Below are 20,276 nucleotides of genomic sequence, written 5' to 3'. Positions count from 1 at the left end.
ATGGAGTGTAGATCTGTTGTAAAGACAAATTACAGGGGCAAGTTTTAGTGTCAAAATCCACCTGTCACAGGGATTCAAGAAGCGAATTAAGCCAGGGGATAGGCTGATGCTGACTTCCGTGCAAGACAGGTCTATGGTTAGGAAGATGTTCAGATGACTCAATTGTCAGAAATTCCTGGAGGTGATGCTTGAATATTTTCATGACTCATAGCTGCATAATTCGTTTGCTCCTGTTTGCAGAAGTTTTATTATTCCTGTGTGCAAAGAACCCCGTTGTTGGAAATGTTTGCAAAGCTCTTGAGTTTCACTGATGTAATTCTTCATCTAAGAAATTAGTTTTGACTACTGTTCATTCATTCTGGTTCATTGTACTGGCTTTCCAGTCGGGGATGGCAGGCAGTTTTGTGTGCTAAATGACACCAAAGAAATGCCACAGTGATGTGATTGGCATGAGACGGACGGGGTAGGGACTGGTGCTCAGAGTGAGCACCAGTGCTGGTGCTGGGGGAATTTGCAATGTACTGTTGGATGGATTGCTTCTTTGTTATTTCTGTCTGACAAACATCTATCTTGGCCTTTCAGACTATGAACCATTTCGGGTAGTGCCTATCCTGGTCAGATTGTTGGTCTCTCCTTCTTTTGCTTGATTAATGTCTGTACAGCCCCTAGCCAACGTGGGGTTGAGGTCCAGCTGCGGCAGGAAGCAGAGATGTCTTACAAAGTGAGAAACGCTTTGCACTGGACAGCCCCTTGCAATCCCGGATGGACCAGGAGGTGCAGAGTACCAGAAAGGCATGTAAACGTCACAGTTTTGTCAGTTTTGGCTGAAGGAGAGAGACATCCTTATGTTAATTAAAGCTCTTTTTAGCCAGTTGGAGGCTGTAGGCACTTAACTTTTTTAAGAGTCCAGGAAATCTTCCTGCCTTTGAGTATACGTGTTAAAACAGGCAATACAGGTTGTCAGTATCTGGTTTTTCTCCCCTCATAGCCAAATTGTTAAGTGTTTGTTTCTCAAACAAGAGCGCAGTAGATTTCCCAGGAATCACATTTGATCAGGGCTCATCTTGTAGGCAAGGTCTGGGTTTTGAGGACTGGATTCAGTTCCCAGACCTCCGACCTTACCTGCATAATGTGGGATAAGCACTTTATCTATCCCTGTCTTGGCTTCTCACAAGCAAAGTGAAAGATGTAAATACTTCACTGCTCTGTTTAGATGAAAAATTTTCCAGGAACAAAGGCAATATGACAATAACCCTCTCAAATGGTATTGGTGTGGTGCCAACAACCAAAGGTCTGGGTACAACTGGTATTATGGTACCATTAGAAGAGATGTTTTGTGGGCACCTCAGTATTAAAATTTACTTGTTTTTTGAGGTCTGAACTTTATGACCCAATGGGTCCCTCCCATTTATGTGTTCTGTGTAATATGAACACTTTGTAACAGAGAAAAAGTGTGAGAATTTTACTCCAAGTGTTACAAGGAATGTGCTCTGGCATTTGAATCAACAAAAGGCCAACATTTGTTTAACAGCAAGCTGAACATTTCTTTTTAAATCATCCTTTTCTCTTTTCTTCCAGGGAACGTGACCAGGAATTGTACAAGCCAGGGCTGGACGGATGTGTACCCTGTGCCATATACCGTAGCTTGTGGATTTGATTCCAACAGTACTCCAGGGGAAGAGGTTTGTAAACCTGGATGGGTAGGCATCAAGATTCACCAGGGATCGATACCAGAATCACATGAACTTCCCATGCCCCATTTTTTCCATTCCCACTCTGATTCCTCAAGAAGGAAGGATCCTCTTGAGGATCTCTGGAAGCAGAGATAAAATGTCTGGTCAAAGAGACGATCGTCCCTTCGATTTCCAGGGGGGTGGCAGGGAATCAGCACCTGAGGTCAGACCAGTGCCTCCGTGATGCCCACACATAACTGCAGGTGCTTGATTTTCCATGTTCAACTCTGAAACAAGCCCTCCACATTTATATTTATCCTTAAGTAGGTATGGTGATTCCAGTATTTCCAGGCCAACATCAGCACCAAAAGATCAAAAGGGGTAAAAAGATATAACTCACTTGCCATCAGTGCTGCTCTGCTGATCTCAACCAGCTAAAGACCTAGAAAACTGTAGGGAACACAGAAGTTTTCATGCAATGTTACTGAATTTTGTAAGGAAATCCGCAAGCTCTCTGGGGTACTACCTGCATGTAAATTAGTGATCACTGACCTAGGTATAATTAGCTTTATAGAGTATTGTCATTACACAGGGAGGAGTTTGTTGTTGGTTTGCTGCATGCTGAGACATGAAGGGTGAAGTCTAAAGAGGATGAAAAATGTTGTTAGAAGCAAGATTCACCTCACCTAACTGAAAGTTCTAGAAAAGAATTATATTTCACTGCAACCACAGGTTTATATTAAACCTATGCCCATGCTTTTTTTCTGTTGTATGACATATGTCAATGCTTGTAAATGTTGGACATAGGAATCTCAATAACGAATAAATATATATGATGAGAAGTCTTTGTGTATGGTCACACATTACCAAGGCACTCAAAGAGTTAACGGAGAATCTGAGCAGAGCTGAGCCAGCCTTAATAGTGAAAGAATACAGAAAATAGCAAAGGGAAAGTTGCACAAAGAATTTCAGGGCTGTACTGAAGAGAGCCTTAGTCTGCCTTCGAGGTCAGTCACCACTTCACATCCTCAAGTGTCCCGTTTCTCAGCTCAAGCTGTGTGGCACCAGTTGCACATTGCGAAAGCCATTGTTACGGGTCTGCTCCGGGAAGGTCTGCCATCGAGAACTCTGGTTTATGTTCCAGCTGCAAAGGGGATTTGGGAATTCCTGGGACATGCTTTGGCGACCCAATGGATTGCCACGTTGCCAGAGTGCCGCGTTACCAAGAGAACACGTATTGTGTTCTTTTAATTCTTTCTTAATTATTTTCTCTCGATTTCCGCGGTTTTGTCATGCTGTTTAAGTCTAATTTGTGTGAAAGGTGGCAGAGGGGGGTGAACATGCAGTACTAGCCTGTGAAGAAGAATAGATATTTGTTGTTGTTGAACGGGCTGTCAATTTGGGGAGGAAGAAGTAAAGGGAATAGAAAAAAAAGAGAACAGCAGGCTGTATGGGACACGAGGTCCAGAACAGACTGATAACCTTCCATGCTTAAAACACTTCATGCACTTTTAACAGCTACTGGTCTCAAGTCAGAAACAACAAGAAAAATATGAAAAATAAGTAAGGGCTGTGTGTAAGACTTTAGTTGTGAATTCTGGCAGTCCCTAAGAAGCAGGTGCTGTAGGCACCAAAGTCGTGCACTTATGATCTTTGCAGTGATAATGATTCCTTCTCCAACCTGACCTTTAAAACCCATGTATTAGCAAATGGGTGTGTGTGTGTGTGTGTTTTACTGTCCCATTGTCAGACGTGATGCACAACTTCTCCCTTGTGTGCCTCCATCTGGTCAGAGAGGGGCCACCCCAGGTGTCCCCAAAAGCTCCGTCTGAAGATGGTGAAGAAAATAGACACCTCCAGAGGTCAGTTCTCCCCACATTTCTCCCCAAAGGGACCTCTTTGCATTTACTCTAGAGGGAGCCCATATGACTTTAGGCTAGGTGATGTGAACCCAAAGCATGTTTGGGTGCAGGGCTGCTGAAAGACTTGATAACCGTATTTCTGCTCTTTCTCTTACAAATGTAAATGTTTCACATTCTAATCTCAGTTACCAAGGGACAAATGTAGAGATTACTGAACAGAAACCAAGGAAGCTAATACTCAGTTAACTCAATTTAGCATCTACCTTAACTAATGGCTTTTGTCACATTTCTGTGAAATTATGCAGAGGCTTTTAGAAGTCAGAGAGAGAACGATGAAATTGCCTCATTTCATTCTGTAAATCAGTCTAGGTCTACAGCTAGAACCCAGGCATCCTGGCATGCATTTCCTTCACTTCTCTAAATTCCTGTTTTTCCTAGTAAGAATATTTTAGTAATCTGAGCTCTGAGTGAAATTCCAATTCCATTTATGATCTTGGGTCAAATTCTCTGCTTTGATGTCTGTAAAACAGGAAGTGATTGTCATTAGCAAGTGCAAATGAGGAGTGAGAAGTCATGTTCTGTTTCCAGAACAGAGATGACCTCACATGCTACCTTAAAGCTGAATGCAGAGCCATCTGTCTGTACACAAGGATTGACCATTCTAAAATATAAGGACAGGGAATTGCCTGTTGAGTAACACCAAGATCTTTCTGTGCATAGCTTCCTCCTGTGAATAACTCTAAGAAGCAAAAGGCCTCTGCCTGTATTCACACTGGAGAGTTTCCATCCACCACCCCACGATGACATTTCCTATGATATCTCTTAAGTCTTATGAGGAGCGGTTGAGAGAGATGGGGTTATTTAGCCTGGAGAAGAGGAGGCTGAGGGGAGACCTTATCACTCCCTACAACTACCTGAAAGGAGGTTCTAGGGAGGTGGGTGTTGGTCTCTTCTCCCAGGTGACAAGTGATAGGACAAGAGGAGATGACCACAAGTTGCGACAGGGAGGGTTTAGATTGGATATTAGGAAAAACTTCTTCACTGAAAGGGTTGTCAGACACTGGAACAGGCTGCCCAGGGAGGTGGTGGAGTCACCATCCCTGGAGGTATTTGAAAGACGTGTGGATGAGGCGCTTAGGGACATGGTTTAGTGGTGGACTTAGCAGTGTTAGGTTTACGGTTGGACTTGATGATCTTAAAGGTCTTTTCCAACCGATGTGAATTTCCTTTCCCCCATTTCTCTGCTCTCCTAAGTATAGCGTGGGACAACCTCTTCCTCCAACTCAGTCCCCTACCACAAGCTCCCTCCTTCTGCTGGCCAGGTCTTCCCTGCTCTGGTGCCATCAAGAAGGAAACTAGTTAATGAGAGAAAGACGAAATCAACATGAAGAATGTTGACTGCTTTTATTGAAAAAGTCTCAGCTGCCTTTGGGAGCCCAAACTCAAACAAGACTGGAAACAAGACTATGCTTAATTAGCTTCGGGTGGAATCTGCAAGATTCGGGTAGAAAGGTGGAACCTCCGCTGTTCCTTACTGCAGTGCAAGTCGCTCCATGCAGTGCAGATGAGCAAGGCTTGGTATGACCATACCATACTGGGTGACTCCATCACCATAGCAGCCCTCTGGCATCACATGGGTGAGATCAGGTAGATAAATTGGCCTGAAACCCTTGCTATGAATTATGTATTCAGGGTTACTGACCCAAAGCTCTTAGTGATGTGGATTCATTGAATGGGGCTGTAAAGACACCGTGCTTGTAGCCAGCTCTGAGATCTGTGGTCTAAGAAGCAATATAGATACGACCAGTGTAACCTTTGCACTCTCTGAAAGCTCTGTCTTGTTTTAACACCCCTCCAAGCTGGCTTGTGCAAATGCTGGAGGATTACTACTCATCTGAGCCACACTGGTTCTGCAAAGTACCTAGTACTTGTCAAGGCCTATGAAAATATCATATAAAAATGTCAACCCTCGCTGTTATTAAAGAGTGTTTTTCCAAACAAGGCTGGGTTTAGCTCTTCTGTCTAAACTGTTCTTTGCGGTTTTGGTCGGTTGGGTTTTTTATAGAAAATGGTGTCAAAGGGGGCAGAGGAGGGTCAATCAAGGGCTGAAAAAAAAAAGATTTTCCACAAACTGAGTTAGATTCTCATAAAAACTTGGATTTTTCATTGACCAAACAAATGTCCAAATACCAACTGATCTTATGTCCTTTTTTTAAGCTGAAAATCAAAATATATTGATTTAGAATGTTTCTGGAGAGCCTTAGGAGAGCTGGAGTTCTGTTGTCTTACTTCCCCATTTTATTTAGACCAGGATTCCCTGCTGAATTTAAGTCCCATGGTGCCCTATGCTCAGAGATTCCCTCTGTGTGCTGTCAAAAACAAACTCCATGAACTAATTTCCAACTTAACATATATTTCTGAATTAACATATCTGTGAATTCAATGACAATATTTTTTTTCACTTGTTGAAACACAATGTCTAGCTTCCACAAAAGCAAACCAATTTCCAGACCAGTTCCATCCTCAAACTTCCATAATAAGATGAAGCTCATCATACTCACCACCATGTGTCAGCGCGCTGTTTAACTGAACATTAGTCATCCTTGTTCCACAAGATTATAACCATGTAGCTGTCTCCGCAAGTGTCAAATCAGACTCCTTCCTGCATGAACTTTTCCCTCGTGTAACTGTAACCTGGTTTGGAGTGATCCAAGCTCTACTGCAAACCGGACACATTCTTCTTATTCACACCGGTGGTATTTGAGTCATGTAGTCTACTGGATGTGATTTTAAAGGGTGAAGGAGTTGGAGATTTTTTAAGAGAATGGAATAGGATGATTTCCTTGTCTTACCAAGAAAGCCAGTAAAAGCTCAGTGATGGTGTATTTAGGAATGCATTTTGGCAACTCTCTGAAAGACCTGTTTTGTTTCTTTCCTTCACATTAGCAAACGGTGTTCTATGGTACAGTCAAGACCGGCTACACCATTGGACATACCTTATCGCTCATTGCCCTCACGGCTGCTATGATCATTTTATGTCTTTTCAGGTAAGACCATGAGCAAACAAGGCATAGGTAAGGGGATGACCCAAAGGACATAGTGGCTGTTTTAAGTTATAGGCTATGAGTGTTACAGATGGATGCAAAAGACTTCTGTCAAGTTTCAGTTGAACTGAAACCTGACAGGGGAGGAAAGTTCCTCCATCTTTCAGTACCACTGTTTTCTGGTATGTGATTTGTGGCCTTTGTGTGAGAGTTATAACCCCGATCCAATTATTTAGGTGGGATTCATCTCAATAAGTGTAGATTGTAACGTGATGGAACTCGGTATTAGAGGCCATTATCCCATAATCTTGTTATAGTCCGCAAACACCTAGTCAGTATGATATATATGGATACTATGGAATGATGCATTTCTACTAAAGTAGGTATTCGAAACGGTACAGGTGAATCACACCACAAAACTACCTCCCAAAGTCTATTTCAGAAGTGCTTCCTGCTACAGCTCTATGGCAAGAGAAAGACACCCAGAGTCATTTTAGACATGCTGGAGCCTCTGAGATGTGCACAAGGGTAGCAGATACGATGCAGGACCTTCAGGAGACCCAGACCCGTATGGATTGATGGGCAGATACTCTACAGCATATCGAATGGCATTAGATGCCTAGATTTCAGCAAATGAATTAATCCTCATTCTCTGTTGTTTATAATAGATTCAGGCATCTAAATTTGGGTGCCTCCAATGAAGAAGTCTGCATATAAGATAATCTCCTATTATAATGTTATTTATGTATAGGGAGAACAGCAAAAAAGCAGACCTCCATGAGATGGAAGAACCTTCTAGATGTGATTCCATCTCCTCGTGCCACTCTCCAGTGGCTTCCCTGAAATGTGTTATATGGTTGTTCAATTTATGAGAGTCTGATGCAGACATTGTCCCCAAAGAAAGCTGTAGGAAACAGCATACCTTCTAGGGTAACTCTCACACTTATACCAAGACTGGCCTCACCCTTCAAGATCTTTGCAATTCTCAGCACACACGCTCTCTCCACTTCTCTTACAAGGGAAGAGTGACTCAGACACACATGCAAATTATCTCATCTCAACAAGGTACAAGGTGCCAGCCAAGCTGGTGAAACTGTCAGGGTTCACACTCTTCATTTGTGGGAAACAGCGTAATTTGACTTGCCTTCACCTGCAAGTACAGAGGACTCAGCTCGGTCACGTTATTGTGCCATCATCAGAGATTAAGAGCATAAACTCTGCCAATGCACAGTGACTCATTAAGAGGTGGTAATTTGATCATGTTGCTGAGTGAGGTCTGTTGTGGTTCTGATGACTGTACAAAGTACCCCTTTCCAGAGTATTAGGCCTTTCACTTTAGTTGATGCAAAGTCTCACTTGAAAAAAAGACCTATTTGATCAGCATTCATCTTCAAAATATTAGTGGGCAAGGGACAGAAAAACCCTGGTGTTGTTCTCAATGTCATTAATAATTAGTCATTTTTAAGTGAAAATATAGTTCATATTGCTCCAGAAAGCCTGTAATATGTGTTAATATTGGCAGCAGCTGCTAAGAAATTATTTCTCTTCCTGAAGAAACATTTCACTTTGAAAAGAATTATTGCAGTACAAACATTCTGTAGAAAACAGGCCTTTGTCATGAGCAGTTTGCTCAGCCAAAACATTTCTTTTCCAGTGGAGAGCAGCGTGATGGACCTGTTTTCTGACATTCCGTATTTTGACCTTTTTTTCTGAGAATTGGAAAAGCAGCAACACTGCTGCAAATGTATGGATCACCGCATGTTTTGTGGATTTAAAAAGGATTAAGTGGATTTGCGGTGATTTACATCAGAACATAGCCTGTCTCAGGGTTTCCAGTGTTTCATTGTAAGTCTCTGTCTTGACAGAAGAAACATGTAAATAGATAAATAATGCTTTTGAGAAGCCTTGCTATTCAGAAATGTTGTTTCATCTCTTCCCAACAGAAAACTACACTGTACTCGAAATTATATTCATATGCACCTCTTCATGTCCTTCATAATGAGAGCCATCGCAGTCTTCGTAAAAGATGTCATCCTATTTGAAAGCGGAGAATCTGAACACTGCTTTGTGAGTTCAGTAAGTAGCTGTGCACATTGAAGTTTCCACCTTATTCTATTGCCCCTCTTAAACAATGCACCAAAAATTACATTGCAAATACATGTGAGACAGTACTTTGGGATGACGTCATTTTTATTTCTCGTTTGAAAGAAATGAAAACATGATTACTGCAGTTTAATTTGTGTGGAAAAGGCATAAAATAAATGAGCAGGGTCAAAAGTTTATAGGCATCTGGTCCCTTCTGAGGTTAGACCCGCAACTGGGGCAGTACAAGATTTTGGGGCTCCTGTCAGTCCTGTGTCCATCTCCCAGTCCCATGCTAATTTCTTGGATGTCCTGGTCAAAGGAGACTTGCAGTCCTGTGTTTAGGGATTCAAGGAAACCGTGAGGGTGGGAGTCAGATCCAGATTCACATAACTAACTTCAGGTATCTACAGGGTAAGTACCTACACATGAGCTACATGTGTGAAGTGCAACCATAGTCAGCCGAGCTCTAATTAATATACTCACTGAGTCTGGAGAGCTGTTCGCCTCGCTTTGAAGAAGGCACCTGCATTTGGATGGCTCTCTGGGCTCCACTGATTGCAGTGGCCAGATCTCTGCAGGAGTTTAGGCAGGAAATCTGTGTGTAGACATCATTGTCTATTTTTCATCTGGATCTGTATTGCACACTAGCTGTCTGCAACTGTGAGATTTCCCCACTGGGATGATAAATGAGGGGAATCAAGGAGTTGGGATAATTTTTAGAGACTTTCAAACTCAGTTTTATCAACTGGTGCAAACGTTAAGGAGGGAGAAGAGCTGTTTATCTAAAGGCCATATTGACATAAGAGGACACTAGTCATGAATAAATTTAGGCAGGAAATTGAAATCACCAAAATAAAGAGATGTGATCAGAAGTCATCCAAATAAAAAAAGGAACCCTCCATAATAAATTCATAACATCAGATGAGCTGCTTGCTGGTAATAGCAGGGGACTGGGCACAGCAGTCCAGCAGATCCCTTCTGGACCTGTTTTTTTATGTCATACAGCACCAGAGAAAGATTCTCTTTTCTCTTCCATCCACTCCATTTCTTCCTTGCCTTCCGGCTTTTCTGTATCCTTACCCTCAGTCCTGTCCCTGCTGTTATAATGACCTTTCTGCTTGAGCACCTCTCAGTTGATATCAAAAGCAGCCTGCTCCCAGCTTTTCCTCGAGAACTGTCTGCAGCACGACATGTTCCCATTGCAGTGACCCTCTGGGTTTTTTTCCCCTCTGTGGTTCACTGGGATCTGTATTCTCTAGCAATGGGGTTTTATTGCGAAGGTCCGTGAATGGTTAGAACCACATATAAACTGGAATAAACAATTGCCCGGTGTCTGCTGCCGCAGATAACTGCCAATGCTAATTGGCAGAGGAGCCAAGAACCCAGTGAGCCATGGAGTTTGAACTAACCTCTCACCCCTGCGGGAGTTTGCACTGGGTCGTGACTGAGGCACAACTGCAGAAGGCTGCGTGAGAAGTGTTTGCTTCGACCATCCATCCAGAAACACTTCTGTGTATAAATACAGAACTTTGTCCTGCAGAATCCGCAGCTCCTGGAAGCCAGTCTGCTTTCAGGCAGACCCATGGCTACAACCATTGTGTGTGTTTCTCCCCATCAGAGGATTTTCATGTTAAATGCCAGCTCAGGGTGAATAGCTGGATGATACACAAGGGTTATAAAAATATGTGGAACAAATCCGTCTCCGCCGCACTGAGCATACCCCTTGCAAAATCTGCACCCGTCTTGACCCAACATCTTGGACAACCTTTTAGGTCATAGAGAAAAATTACCTACATGAAATGCAGTCAAAATGCCTCTCCCAATATTCATCTGTTTGCAGAAATAATTATAAAATCCATTGTGTTGATGTGGGTTTGGTTGGGTTAGGTTGACTTGAGTTAGGTTAAATAATTGGTTTGTCTGTACTTTGAACTTGCAGGATGAAGTTTTGACTTTGGAGACCAGGGTACTAGTTCATATACCCAGGGCCTAATACACAATTTACTGAAGGTTTTGTGTATAATGGCTAGATGAGGCCTTGAGCTCATTCAGTCTGAGGATAGATTTGAACAAACAGTTCAATTTACTGAATGCTCTTACCTCTGTGCTGTTTTAGAAGAAGGCAAAACCAAAGCAATAGCAGTGTTTTATTAGAAGATAAAGAACTTCACTTAGTTCCTTTGAGGAAAAAAGGATAAAGGCATCCCCCCTTCCAGAACAGATTCAGCACTATAAAATCCAGACGAAGAGGGACCTCTCCCAGCATTCCAAATTCCTAAATCTGCCATTACCTGTTGCAGTCAGAAGACTTAAAATGATATTTTATGCACCAGTCACACAAAAATATTTTAAGCTCTCCACCAACATACATGTTAATGCTCCAATCAAGTAGGAGCTCCACTGCACGTAGGTGTGTATGTAATTGAAAAAAACTTGTTCTTCCCACAAAGGATTTTTTCTTCATTTTACCTAGTGTGGGAAACCTAACCAGTGTTAACTCTATGGCATTTTAAACTCAAATAGTTATGGATTACCACTGAGCTCAACATGAACGCCCTGAAAAATTAAGTTTCTTGGGCATTTCTGTGGGCCACAGAGCCTGAGAATGTGGCAGTAAACATTTCAGGGCTAGTGCAGCCAAAATACATGTGATGAGCATCACTGAACCATTGTGTGAGCCAGAACATGCACCATGCACTGGGTGATGTTTACAGAGTGATGTGTGGCACCCGTAGCCTCCTTGAATTCCTTGGCCCTTCTTTCTTGATAAACCCACTCCTGGGGGAAAGAAAAGTCTTGCTGCTTGGATGAAAAATTCAGCCTGTTTTCATGGGGCAGAAACCCTGAGTTGGCAAGCCAGGCTTGTTTTCATAACTAAATGTAGCAGGCTTAAATGATCATTGATCCCAGGACCCACGCAAGGTCGCCCAGGCCCTTCGTCCCGCACCAAGGAAACTCAGCAGCAGTAGCTTTACAAATGTCCCTCACGCCTTCTCCTCTCCCCAGTTGACTTGTTCTTAGGCTCAATGGGTATCCCTTGGCTCATGTAGAAGCATGTAGACTGACCTTCAGAGAAGGCTGGCCCTCCAAGAGCCTGCTGTGGGATTTTCCAGTGGGAAATAAAGCACTGCAGGGACCTCGAATTTTCTAGAGGGGTAGAAACAGCAGAGGCGTCTGATGGCCACATATACACCCAGCACATTGCCCAAGGTACCAACAGTCATTAGTAGACCAAAACCACTTTCTCTCTCTCTGTCATGCCTTCAGTCATAAAGTATGTCTGTAATTATGTGCAACTGAATCATCCTGTTGGCTTAAATTGCTTAAAAATAGGCATATACTCAAGTGTGTTAGTCAATCTGGGCTTTAAGCACTTAGCTGTAGAGATGATCAGGCTAGGAGGGGGTCTGTGAAATCACCCACTCCAACTTCTTCAATAACTGTTTGTTCTGATTCGTTCAGAATACGTTCAGTCTCAGTAATCTGTCATTTCTGATGGAAAACTCGCTGCACGTGGCTTCACTGCATCCAACGATTACTCACACTGCAAGAAAAATTGCGCCACTTTCCAGCCTGTATTTGCCTGCATTCTTCTGGGTTTTTTTCCACTGCCAGACTCAAGAGGCCTCCTTACAAGTTTTAGTTTTTCACATTAGTTTTCTTAGGCCTAGTGACTTTCTGTCTTGGCATTCCCACGCTTTGTCTTCCTCTTTTCTTCTCTCTCTGGAGAACACCCTGTGAAACACAGTAGCCAAAACAGAAAACCTGGTAGAATGATTGAACTGAACACTTCAACTGACGTTTCATTTGATTCTTTGTGGTTGTATGGATAGGTTTGATATCGTTTCATTACTGTAATATCTGGATAGCATAATGATGAACCACTTACATTTCCAGCCTAGCTGAAGACAAAGAAGCCGACAGTTTGATATAAACAAAGATCAGGTTCTGCAGATTGAATTCAGGCTGACTTTTTCTGAGGTCTGCAAATTTGCCTTTGCTGAGGATTCAGCCGAGGGAGACTAGATCATTTATCTTTTTCCTTTTGCATTCCAGTAAGGCAATCAAATGCCAACAAAAAATTCTTTGCAAAGGAGGGTGGGACTTTTAGCAATTGTGAACATATACATATATCCTGTATTTTCAGTGGTAACAGCTACAGGCCCCTAAATGAACTTTATATATGGAAGTTGGAGACAGACACACTTTCTTTTCCAGCGCACCCCCATCTGACGCTACTCAGATCCATATTCTCTGCCTCATGTGGGACTGCCCTGATACGCAGGCTATTGGAGAGAGGGGAGAGTCTAAGCCTTTTTATGCACTTGTGTAAAAATGAAATGAATATTAGCGACTGAGCCCTTTCATTGGGTTATGTCCTCTGGGAAGGACATCTACTCCCGCCTACACAGAGGAGGGTGAGCTTTTCCTAGCAGCACAGACAGCATCTGCTGAAGTTTGGCTGAATGGCTTGGGGAAGAGCCTGGCAGAACTCTGCCTGAAAACAATGTGAATCTGTCCCTTGACTTTAATTGGAGTTGGGTCAGTCCCCAAAATGTGTAAATACATCAGCTGACGCTTTTTCGGTAGCTCAGCCCATTGCTCCAGAATTGCACCTCAACCACTGAGTTCAATGGGACCATCCAGGCGCAAAGATGCTGCCTGCGATAAGGAAGTGCTTTACAGTCTGTCTTGACATGGAAATGAGGGCCAATGTGAAATGAGGTCCACCTTGTTTTGCTCGGTTGTGTAGCGTGAAGGAGACCCTTGCTCTTCCCACCTAATAGGTAGCAACTGCATTTGGTTTTCATCCCAAGGAGCAGCACAGGGAGCAAAGGAAAAATCACTGCTCATGTGAAGCAGAAGTTTCTCACTGTGCTCTTCCAGTCATGTCTGACCTGAACCACCTCACCCTGTCGACAAATTCCTGTGAAACCCAGCTAAACGGTTCCTGTTGGCCTCAGAAGATGGGTGTTGCAATGGACTGGCTTCAGTTCTTCTTTCTGAGCTTTTTGACAGCATTCGGTTTCTACTTAGTGTTCTGCTGAAGATCTCTATGATGTTGCTGTCACAACACAAACCTAACACACCCATGTCTTTGGTCTACATTTTTACTATCAGGTTAGATAAAGAGATTTGCATCTGCCAAACAACTTCTGTGGAATATTATCCCCATATCTGCTGATATCTCCATATCTGCTGATCACGGCTACAATCTAAGTTTTACAGCAAAACAAATGACAGAGGGGAAAGAAAAAAAAAAGAAAGAAAGCTCCTGTAAATGATACAAAGAAGTAAAAAACAATAGACAGAAAGCGGGCAGAAGAAATGTAGGCATTGTATGTTTGCCAATTGTCTTTCAAGTCTCACACCAGCACTTTAAATTTCACTGCACCAAAGGTATTAGGACACTTCTAGAAAGGGCCATAAAATGGAGATGAGGTGGGGAGAGAAGAGACAAAGAGACTACAGCTACATTCCTTAATTAGCAGAGGCCCTCATGGTGAAAATATTACCCAAAAGTCAAAAATAAAAATAAAAAATGCCTCAAATGTGCTTTCAAAAATCAGTGCCAGAGTTAAATTAAGGATTTAGCAAAAAGTTAAGTGAATGAAGGATGTGTGAAGTAATGAGAAGCTACAAATAAGAGGTTTTGGGTGTTAACTGCCCATGGCCAGTAGCAGCCATGAGCATGGGAGATGGACTAACCATCCACCTAGACTGTTTTAATGTTCTTGTTCGGATTTTGAAATTGTCCAGAGATACTCCATCCAGGAACGTGTTATCTCATCGTCTCTTCTAGAAGAGAAGAGGTCTCTACCTGCCTAAGCCCTCACCAACATTGATGAAGTAGGCCTAAGTCATCGCATAGATGCTATAGGGAGAGGGCCTGAACACGGGTCATTGCTATGGAGCTGATGGCAAACAGTAGCTTCCTTCTGTATTGGTGAGACAGCAATTTATGGCTGCCACACTTGAAGGCTTGGTTGCTGTACCATACCCTTCACAGGGGCTCAACCACAGGGTTGGCAGTAGCAAGTAAAGTATAAAAGAGATTGGGAAGAAAGGTTGTGGTGTTGGGAGCTGAAGCTTTGCTACAAGGATGTGGCAGAAGAAAGAAACATGAGCTTCAGGTCTGAGTTTGGGAAGAAAGGAACGTGCAGTGATGGAAAGTGAAGGGAACCATGAGGGTCAGAGAAACTAATGGTGAAACATCATCATTTTGAGACAGGGAGACAATGAATGGCAGTGGCGGGGGTGAAGGTGGGCACTTGGTGTGTGGTGCTGGAGGAATGCCAGGCTAGCAAGTGAGGAAGTCCATGCCATGGGATTGGGCTTCTGCTTTAGAGAGACAGGGTTTGCAGGAGAAGGTTGGAGGAGCAGTGGGAAGAGGCTGGATTTCAGCTATAAGTTGGCCAACATGGGCATCCCCACACAGAAAAGAAACAGGATATTTACCAACTAGTCCCACAACAGAATCGACAGGAAGCTTGAAGGGAGCTCTTGCTGAGCTCCCTCCCTGACAGTTGGCCACAGGCCAGGCCCACAGAGGATGGATGAAGCGATCCATTCCTCCAAGGAGAAAGTATCAGATTCTGGGTTATGCCCCTTCTGCTTCTTGGACTGTTCATATCTGGCAGCCTTTGAGAGAGTCTGGACCATGGAGACCAATCTCTAACATGAGTTTACACAGTTTTGCTTGGATGAGTTATCTTGCCTTCTCCTTTGCTCGTGGAAATAACCCAGGAGTGAAGGCAGAAAGTTAGAGTGTGGAAGAGCTCCAGAGCAGGACCTTTCTTTGCAAAAGTGACCCTAGCATGCCTGACACAGCAGTGCCCCAGTCATGGGCTGGCACCTTAAAGCAATGCAGTATTGCCAATAATGAGAGAAAATGGGGCAAGTGCAGAGAAGAGCATTCTTAATACTCTGATCACCTTCTCCTTTTAGTTGCTGCCTTGTGGTTGACTTGCCTTATTACTGAAGATGTGTTCAGAAGTGCCATTACTCTGTGACTGAAATAGGGACAGTTAGCCATTTACCGAGATAATTCTATTTTTATGTCTAAACTCAACTCTGAGTCATCTGACGCAGAGTCTAGACCAGCTAGAGCTAATCACCATCTTAGAAAGACTCATAAGACTGCCCCCAAAAATCAAACGAGTATTCCTAAGAGACAAAATAGAAAGGCCGAGTCCCTCAAAGACTGACAGTTACATAACCCCTGTTAAAATCAGTAGAAGAGGAATGCTTAAATAGCCTTGAGGATCACAGTCATGGGGCTTAAACTTGCTTCTTATGTGAGGAAAAGCAGACATAAGAGCTTCCTACTGACTTCAACAGATAGTGTCGTATTTGAGGAAGCCTGCATGGGATGTGAGCAAGCCATAAAGTGCAGTCATGTGGACCACATTTTTGGTTGGTGTAAACTGGTACAGCTCCATTTATTTTGATAGAGTTCACAAGGTTTCTACAAGTGCAGGATCTGACCCTGCCGTGCTTTGCTGTGTTGCAAGCTCATAAAATAGAGGTTGTCTTGTGTAACTTCCACATTAGCAGAGACAGACTTTTAAATGCCTTGCCATTTTCAACTGGCTTTCAGCTGGCATTAAAGAGGTGAAAGCACAAAGAAAGGCCAAGGTTATCTCATGGGACTTAGGGGGGTCCATATGGGTTGAGCTATTGCTAGAGAAATGATACTCTAACCAGAGAAATAATACTCTATCCAGGTTCGGTAGTGGCCCACCCTTGGTGCAAGTGGAAGTGGTGGCACAGGAGAGATGGAGACTGAGCCCAACAGCTTCTTCCTAATGTCTCCATCCTTCCACAGTCTTGATGGGATCGGGCAAGACTTAGTTTCCTGAAGTAGAGTGTGTGTTCATGTGTGTGTCTGTACAGCACAGCTCATCAGTCTAGAAATAGCATTTCTGCTTTATGAAAGCGGTAAGAAATCAACAAGCTCAGACACAAATCCAGGTTATAATGGCTTAATAAATTGCCCGGTGACAGCTGACATGAAGTAAGTATTCCAGTGTGTGCTCTTAGGCAATGATGGGTGCATGAAAATGTAATGTATTGTGACCTAGAGGAAAGCGGGTTAAGATAAATTGAATTAATTTACTATTGCCAAGGCTTAAGAGCACTCTTGCATAATGTTTCTGGGGCACCATTGATGCAGAACAGCATGTTAACAGGGAAAATGTGTGTTAGAGGCCTCTTATCCCTGTGCCTGTGATAGACAGTGACCGTGAATTCAGTTACGTTGATCTATCTTTCTGCCGTACTTTTTGTAAGGTTGACTTACAATTGAAGCCACTAAGGACAGCAGGAGCTGAAGGGTCCATCATCAAGACGTAAGATTATTATTAAGGTCTTGTCTTTGTTATAATTCTTGATAGATGAGAAATTGCTTTAACCGAGGTTTTGAACTTGACAACTTAGGCCCTCACAAACTGAAGGTTGCATGCCTCAATCATAAGCCACTTTGTTTCTATCAAGATGGCGTTTTAAGAATTTCTTTAGTCAAATTTCTTTATTGATAGATAGTGTTAAGTCCTCAACACCCAAAATTTCCATGCATCTTCCAGGAAAATTTGCAGAACCACCCACTAGTGTAGCAATTTATCATTTAAAATGACTTGCTTGTCAGACTCCATGATAGGGAAGGAAAGAAGGCGTCAAAGGTACCCAATTGATTTAGGAGGAGAATTCTTGTTTTAATAGACCTCAGTTCCCTTTCATGGAAGAACATAAACCTTGTGGGGTTTTTTTATTGCTAATCTGTTCGAATCTAGTCTACAACTGCAATTAAAATGAGGCAAGAAATAAAAGTGGTGGTTTTTTGCCAGGCAGTCTTGTTTGGTTGGTTTTAACTTGTTTTTTCTGTTGTTACACAAAAGGTTGAGTGTGCTAGGGATAGGTTAACACTTTTTCTTTTCCTTTTCTTTTTTTTTTTTTTTAACTTTTCGTGGCTGAGCAGATTTGTTTGACCTAAGGGCTCATTTCTGGAGGAACAGAATCACCCAGTAAGAAGCTGTTTTATTTCTGTCAGCAATTTCTGTTGACATCATGCCGAATTTCTGCAAATTAGGCCTCCAGCATGAAGCCGTGTTGAAATCAGACAGGGCTTCGCCATTGGCCTCTGTAGGGTCAAACCATTACCCTGTGTAGCCAAATTGTCTCTGCAGAAGACTAGGCACAGTAGCAGAAGGCTGAGATAACAACTTGATATTCACATTTTCAGTTTGCCGAGTCAACTTCTGGAAACATCTTCTCTACTGCAGTTTCTCCTGAACATGGATGAGCGTGGATGTGGCATGCTTTTCCACTCTTCTGTCAAAGCCAACGAAATAGTGAAAAAATGATATGTAAAAGCCAATAACCTTGAGCATGGGAATAAAATAAGAAATAGCCTGAGACTATAAAGACACAACATTATGTCTTAACCACCTCCGCAGGAGAGGTCCAAGCCAGGATTGACAGTCACTACTGAAAAACCACCTCTCTTCTCTCTGTGCAGGTGACTTGTAAAAGAAGGTTGCTCTAGCCTCTAGTTGGAACAAAAATCCCCACTTGAGTGGGCAAGAGAAGTTTTCTTTTTGTTTTCAGTAAACAATACTGGTTTGGGCAACGTCATCCTAGGGCAAAGCTCATTTAATATCCTCACCCTTCCTTTCTTAACGGAGGCAGTAATACCTAGACCAGTAAAGTATATCTACTCCTCTCATCAACAGTTTCTTTCTCTCAGAGAGTAACCAACCTTATAAGAAATAAGTCTTATACCTCATAAGAGTATGCCTTAAGAAAGACACTGAGGTGCTGGAGCATGTCCAAAGAAGAGGAACAAAGTTGGTGAAGGGTCTAGAGAACGAATCCTGTGAGGGGCGGCTGAAGGAACTGGGGTGGTTTAGTCTGGAGAAAAGGAGGCTCAGGGGAGACCTTATCGCTCTCTACAACTACGTGAAAGGAGGTTGTAGCAAGGTGGGTGTCAGTCTCTTTTCCCAAGTAGCAAGTGATGGGACAAGAGGAAATGGCCTCAAGTTGCGCCAGGGAAGGTTTAGATTGGATATTAGGAAAAATTTCTTCACTGAAAGGGTTATCAAGCATTGGAACAGGCTGCCCAGGGAAGTGGTTGAGTTACCATCCCTGGAGGTATTTAAAAGACATGTAGACGTGGCACTTAGGGACATAGTTTAGTGCTAGACTTGGTAGTGTTAGGTTAACAGTTGGACTCGGTGGTCTTAGAGGTCTTTTCCAACCTGAATGATTCCATGATTCTATAAACTAAAAGTAAAGTTAAAAGCAGAGAGAAATACCCCATGAAAAACAAAAACATGCATTTGGAAACTAAGTCTATCCTGCCATCTCCATGCAACATGCAGAGAAATTAATGGACAATGCATAGCTATGAACAGTGCTGTACAATATTTAGGTTATAAAACGATTGGGAATTCGTCAGTTGTATGAATTCCAGTACCATGATAGTGAGATGGGGAATTAATCTGCTTGTGCTCTGCTTGTACTCTTACAAGTAATTATTTGGTTATTGCATCGTCATTACAGATTACATTATACTTTGGCTAAGGTGGACATCTCAACAGAGGAAGAGCTGGCATGGGATTCAGTCTGATTTAGGCATGTGGGGTGGGAATCCCAAGATTGAGACTCCTGAATTTACCCATGATGATGAGATGAGTGTCTAAAATGGCACTATAGTTACAGAGTTGTAGGGTTAGGCCAGTCCCTTGAAGAGGGGCTTGAAGACCTTAATTTCAGCATCTCCAAAGTGGGCGGTGCTTACTCAGTGCTACCCCATCTTCCAGGTGTGCCCCAGCAACAGGATCATGAGTGGAATCTATAAAAAGGTTTTAAATAAGATAGAGGAAGCCTCCTTGACCAGGCTGGAGAGAAGAGCAGTTGTTGCTGTGGGCGAATTCAGCATGAGTCACTCAGCAGCTAGCCCTTCAGATAGGTCATGTCTTCTGGGCAACATGAAAGAAAAGTGCTGGATAAATCTGTCACCGAGAAAATGAGTTTTCATCTGTCTTCTGTTGAAGAGGCCTGCAGGAATCTCTGTGTAAAACTCTTCCTCCTGCATCAGTGGTGGTAGCTCAGGTAAAAGGACCTAAGTACCTTAAAGGGGATTTTGAGGCCTCCAGGTTTCATGATTGATTGAAGTGAATCTGAGCCCACGCTTTTGCCTAAGGCACTGGATACTGGGCTGAAGGTGCTGTTCCAACTTTGTAAATAATGCCAGGAGCTGTAGCATTGCCCAGGATTGCATATGGTGTCTTAAATATATCTTTAAGCTGACTTAAATATGTCTTGGTGCCCTGCCACGAACCTTCCACACTATGGGAAGCCACAGAGTTTGAAGGTATGAGGGGGGAACACAGGATCTGCACAGGGGTCACATCTGTGTACAGGAGAGGTCATAGATGGGAACGGGCAGGTGAGGTCTCGTGATGGGGATTCCTGTGACTGGGGCAGTGAGACTCGGGCAGACTGTTTACATCGCAATGTATTCCCAGGCCAGCTCTGGTGGGTCAAGTGCGAGTATGATCAATCACTCAAGTGCCCCTTTATATGTCTTTGATCTAAATCCTTCTTTGATC

At 43.0% G+C, this 20,276-nt stretch overlaps 1 protein-coding gene across 1 annotated transcript in view; it reads left to right on the top strand.

The window, feature by feature from the left end:
* LOC104263871 (vasoactive intestinal polypeptide receptor) overlaps positions 1–20,276 on the top strand; it is an 83,637-nt gene that overhangs the window by 38,846 nt on the left and 24,515 nt on the right. The window contains exons 4-6 of the mRNA XM_059818771.1: positions 1,579–1,682; positions 6,482–6,582; positions 8,523–8,655. Of these exons, the coding sequence (XP_059674754.1) occupies positions 1,579–1,682; positions 6,482–6,582; positions 8,523–8,655 (338 nt within the window). The remainder of the gene's footprint in view (positions 1–1,578; positions 1,683–6,481; positions 6,583–8,522; positions 8,656–20,276) is intronic.

The sequence above is a fragment of the Gavia stellata genome, chromosome 6 (genome assembly GCF_030936135.1).
Source record: "Gavia stellata isolate bGavSte3 chromosome 6, bGavSte3.hap2, whole genome shotgun sequence".
Classification (NCBI taxonomy): Eukaryota; Metazoa; Chordata; class Aves; order Gaviiformes; family Gaviidae; genus Gavia; species Gavia stellata.
The sequence above is the reverse complement of the archived record's forward strand: the minus strand, read 5'-3'. Positions and strand labels throughout refer to the sequence as shown.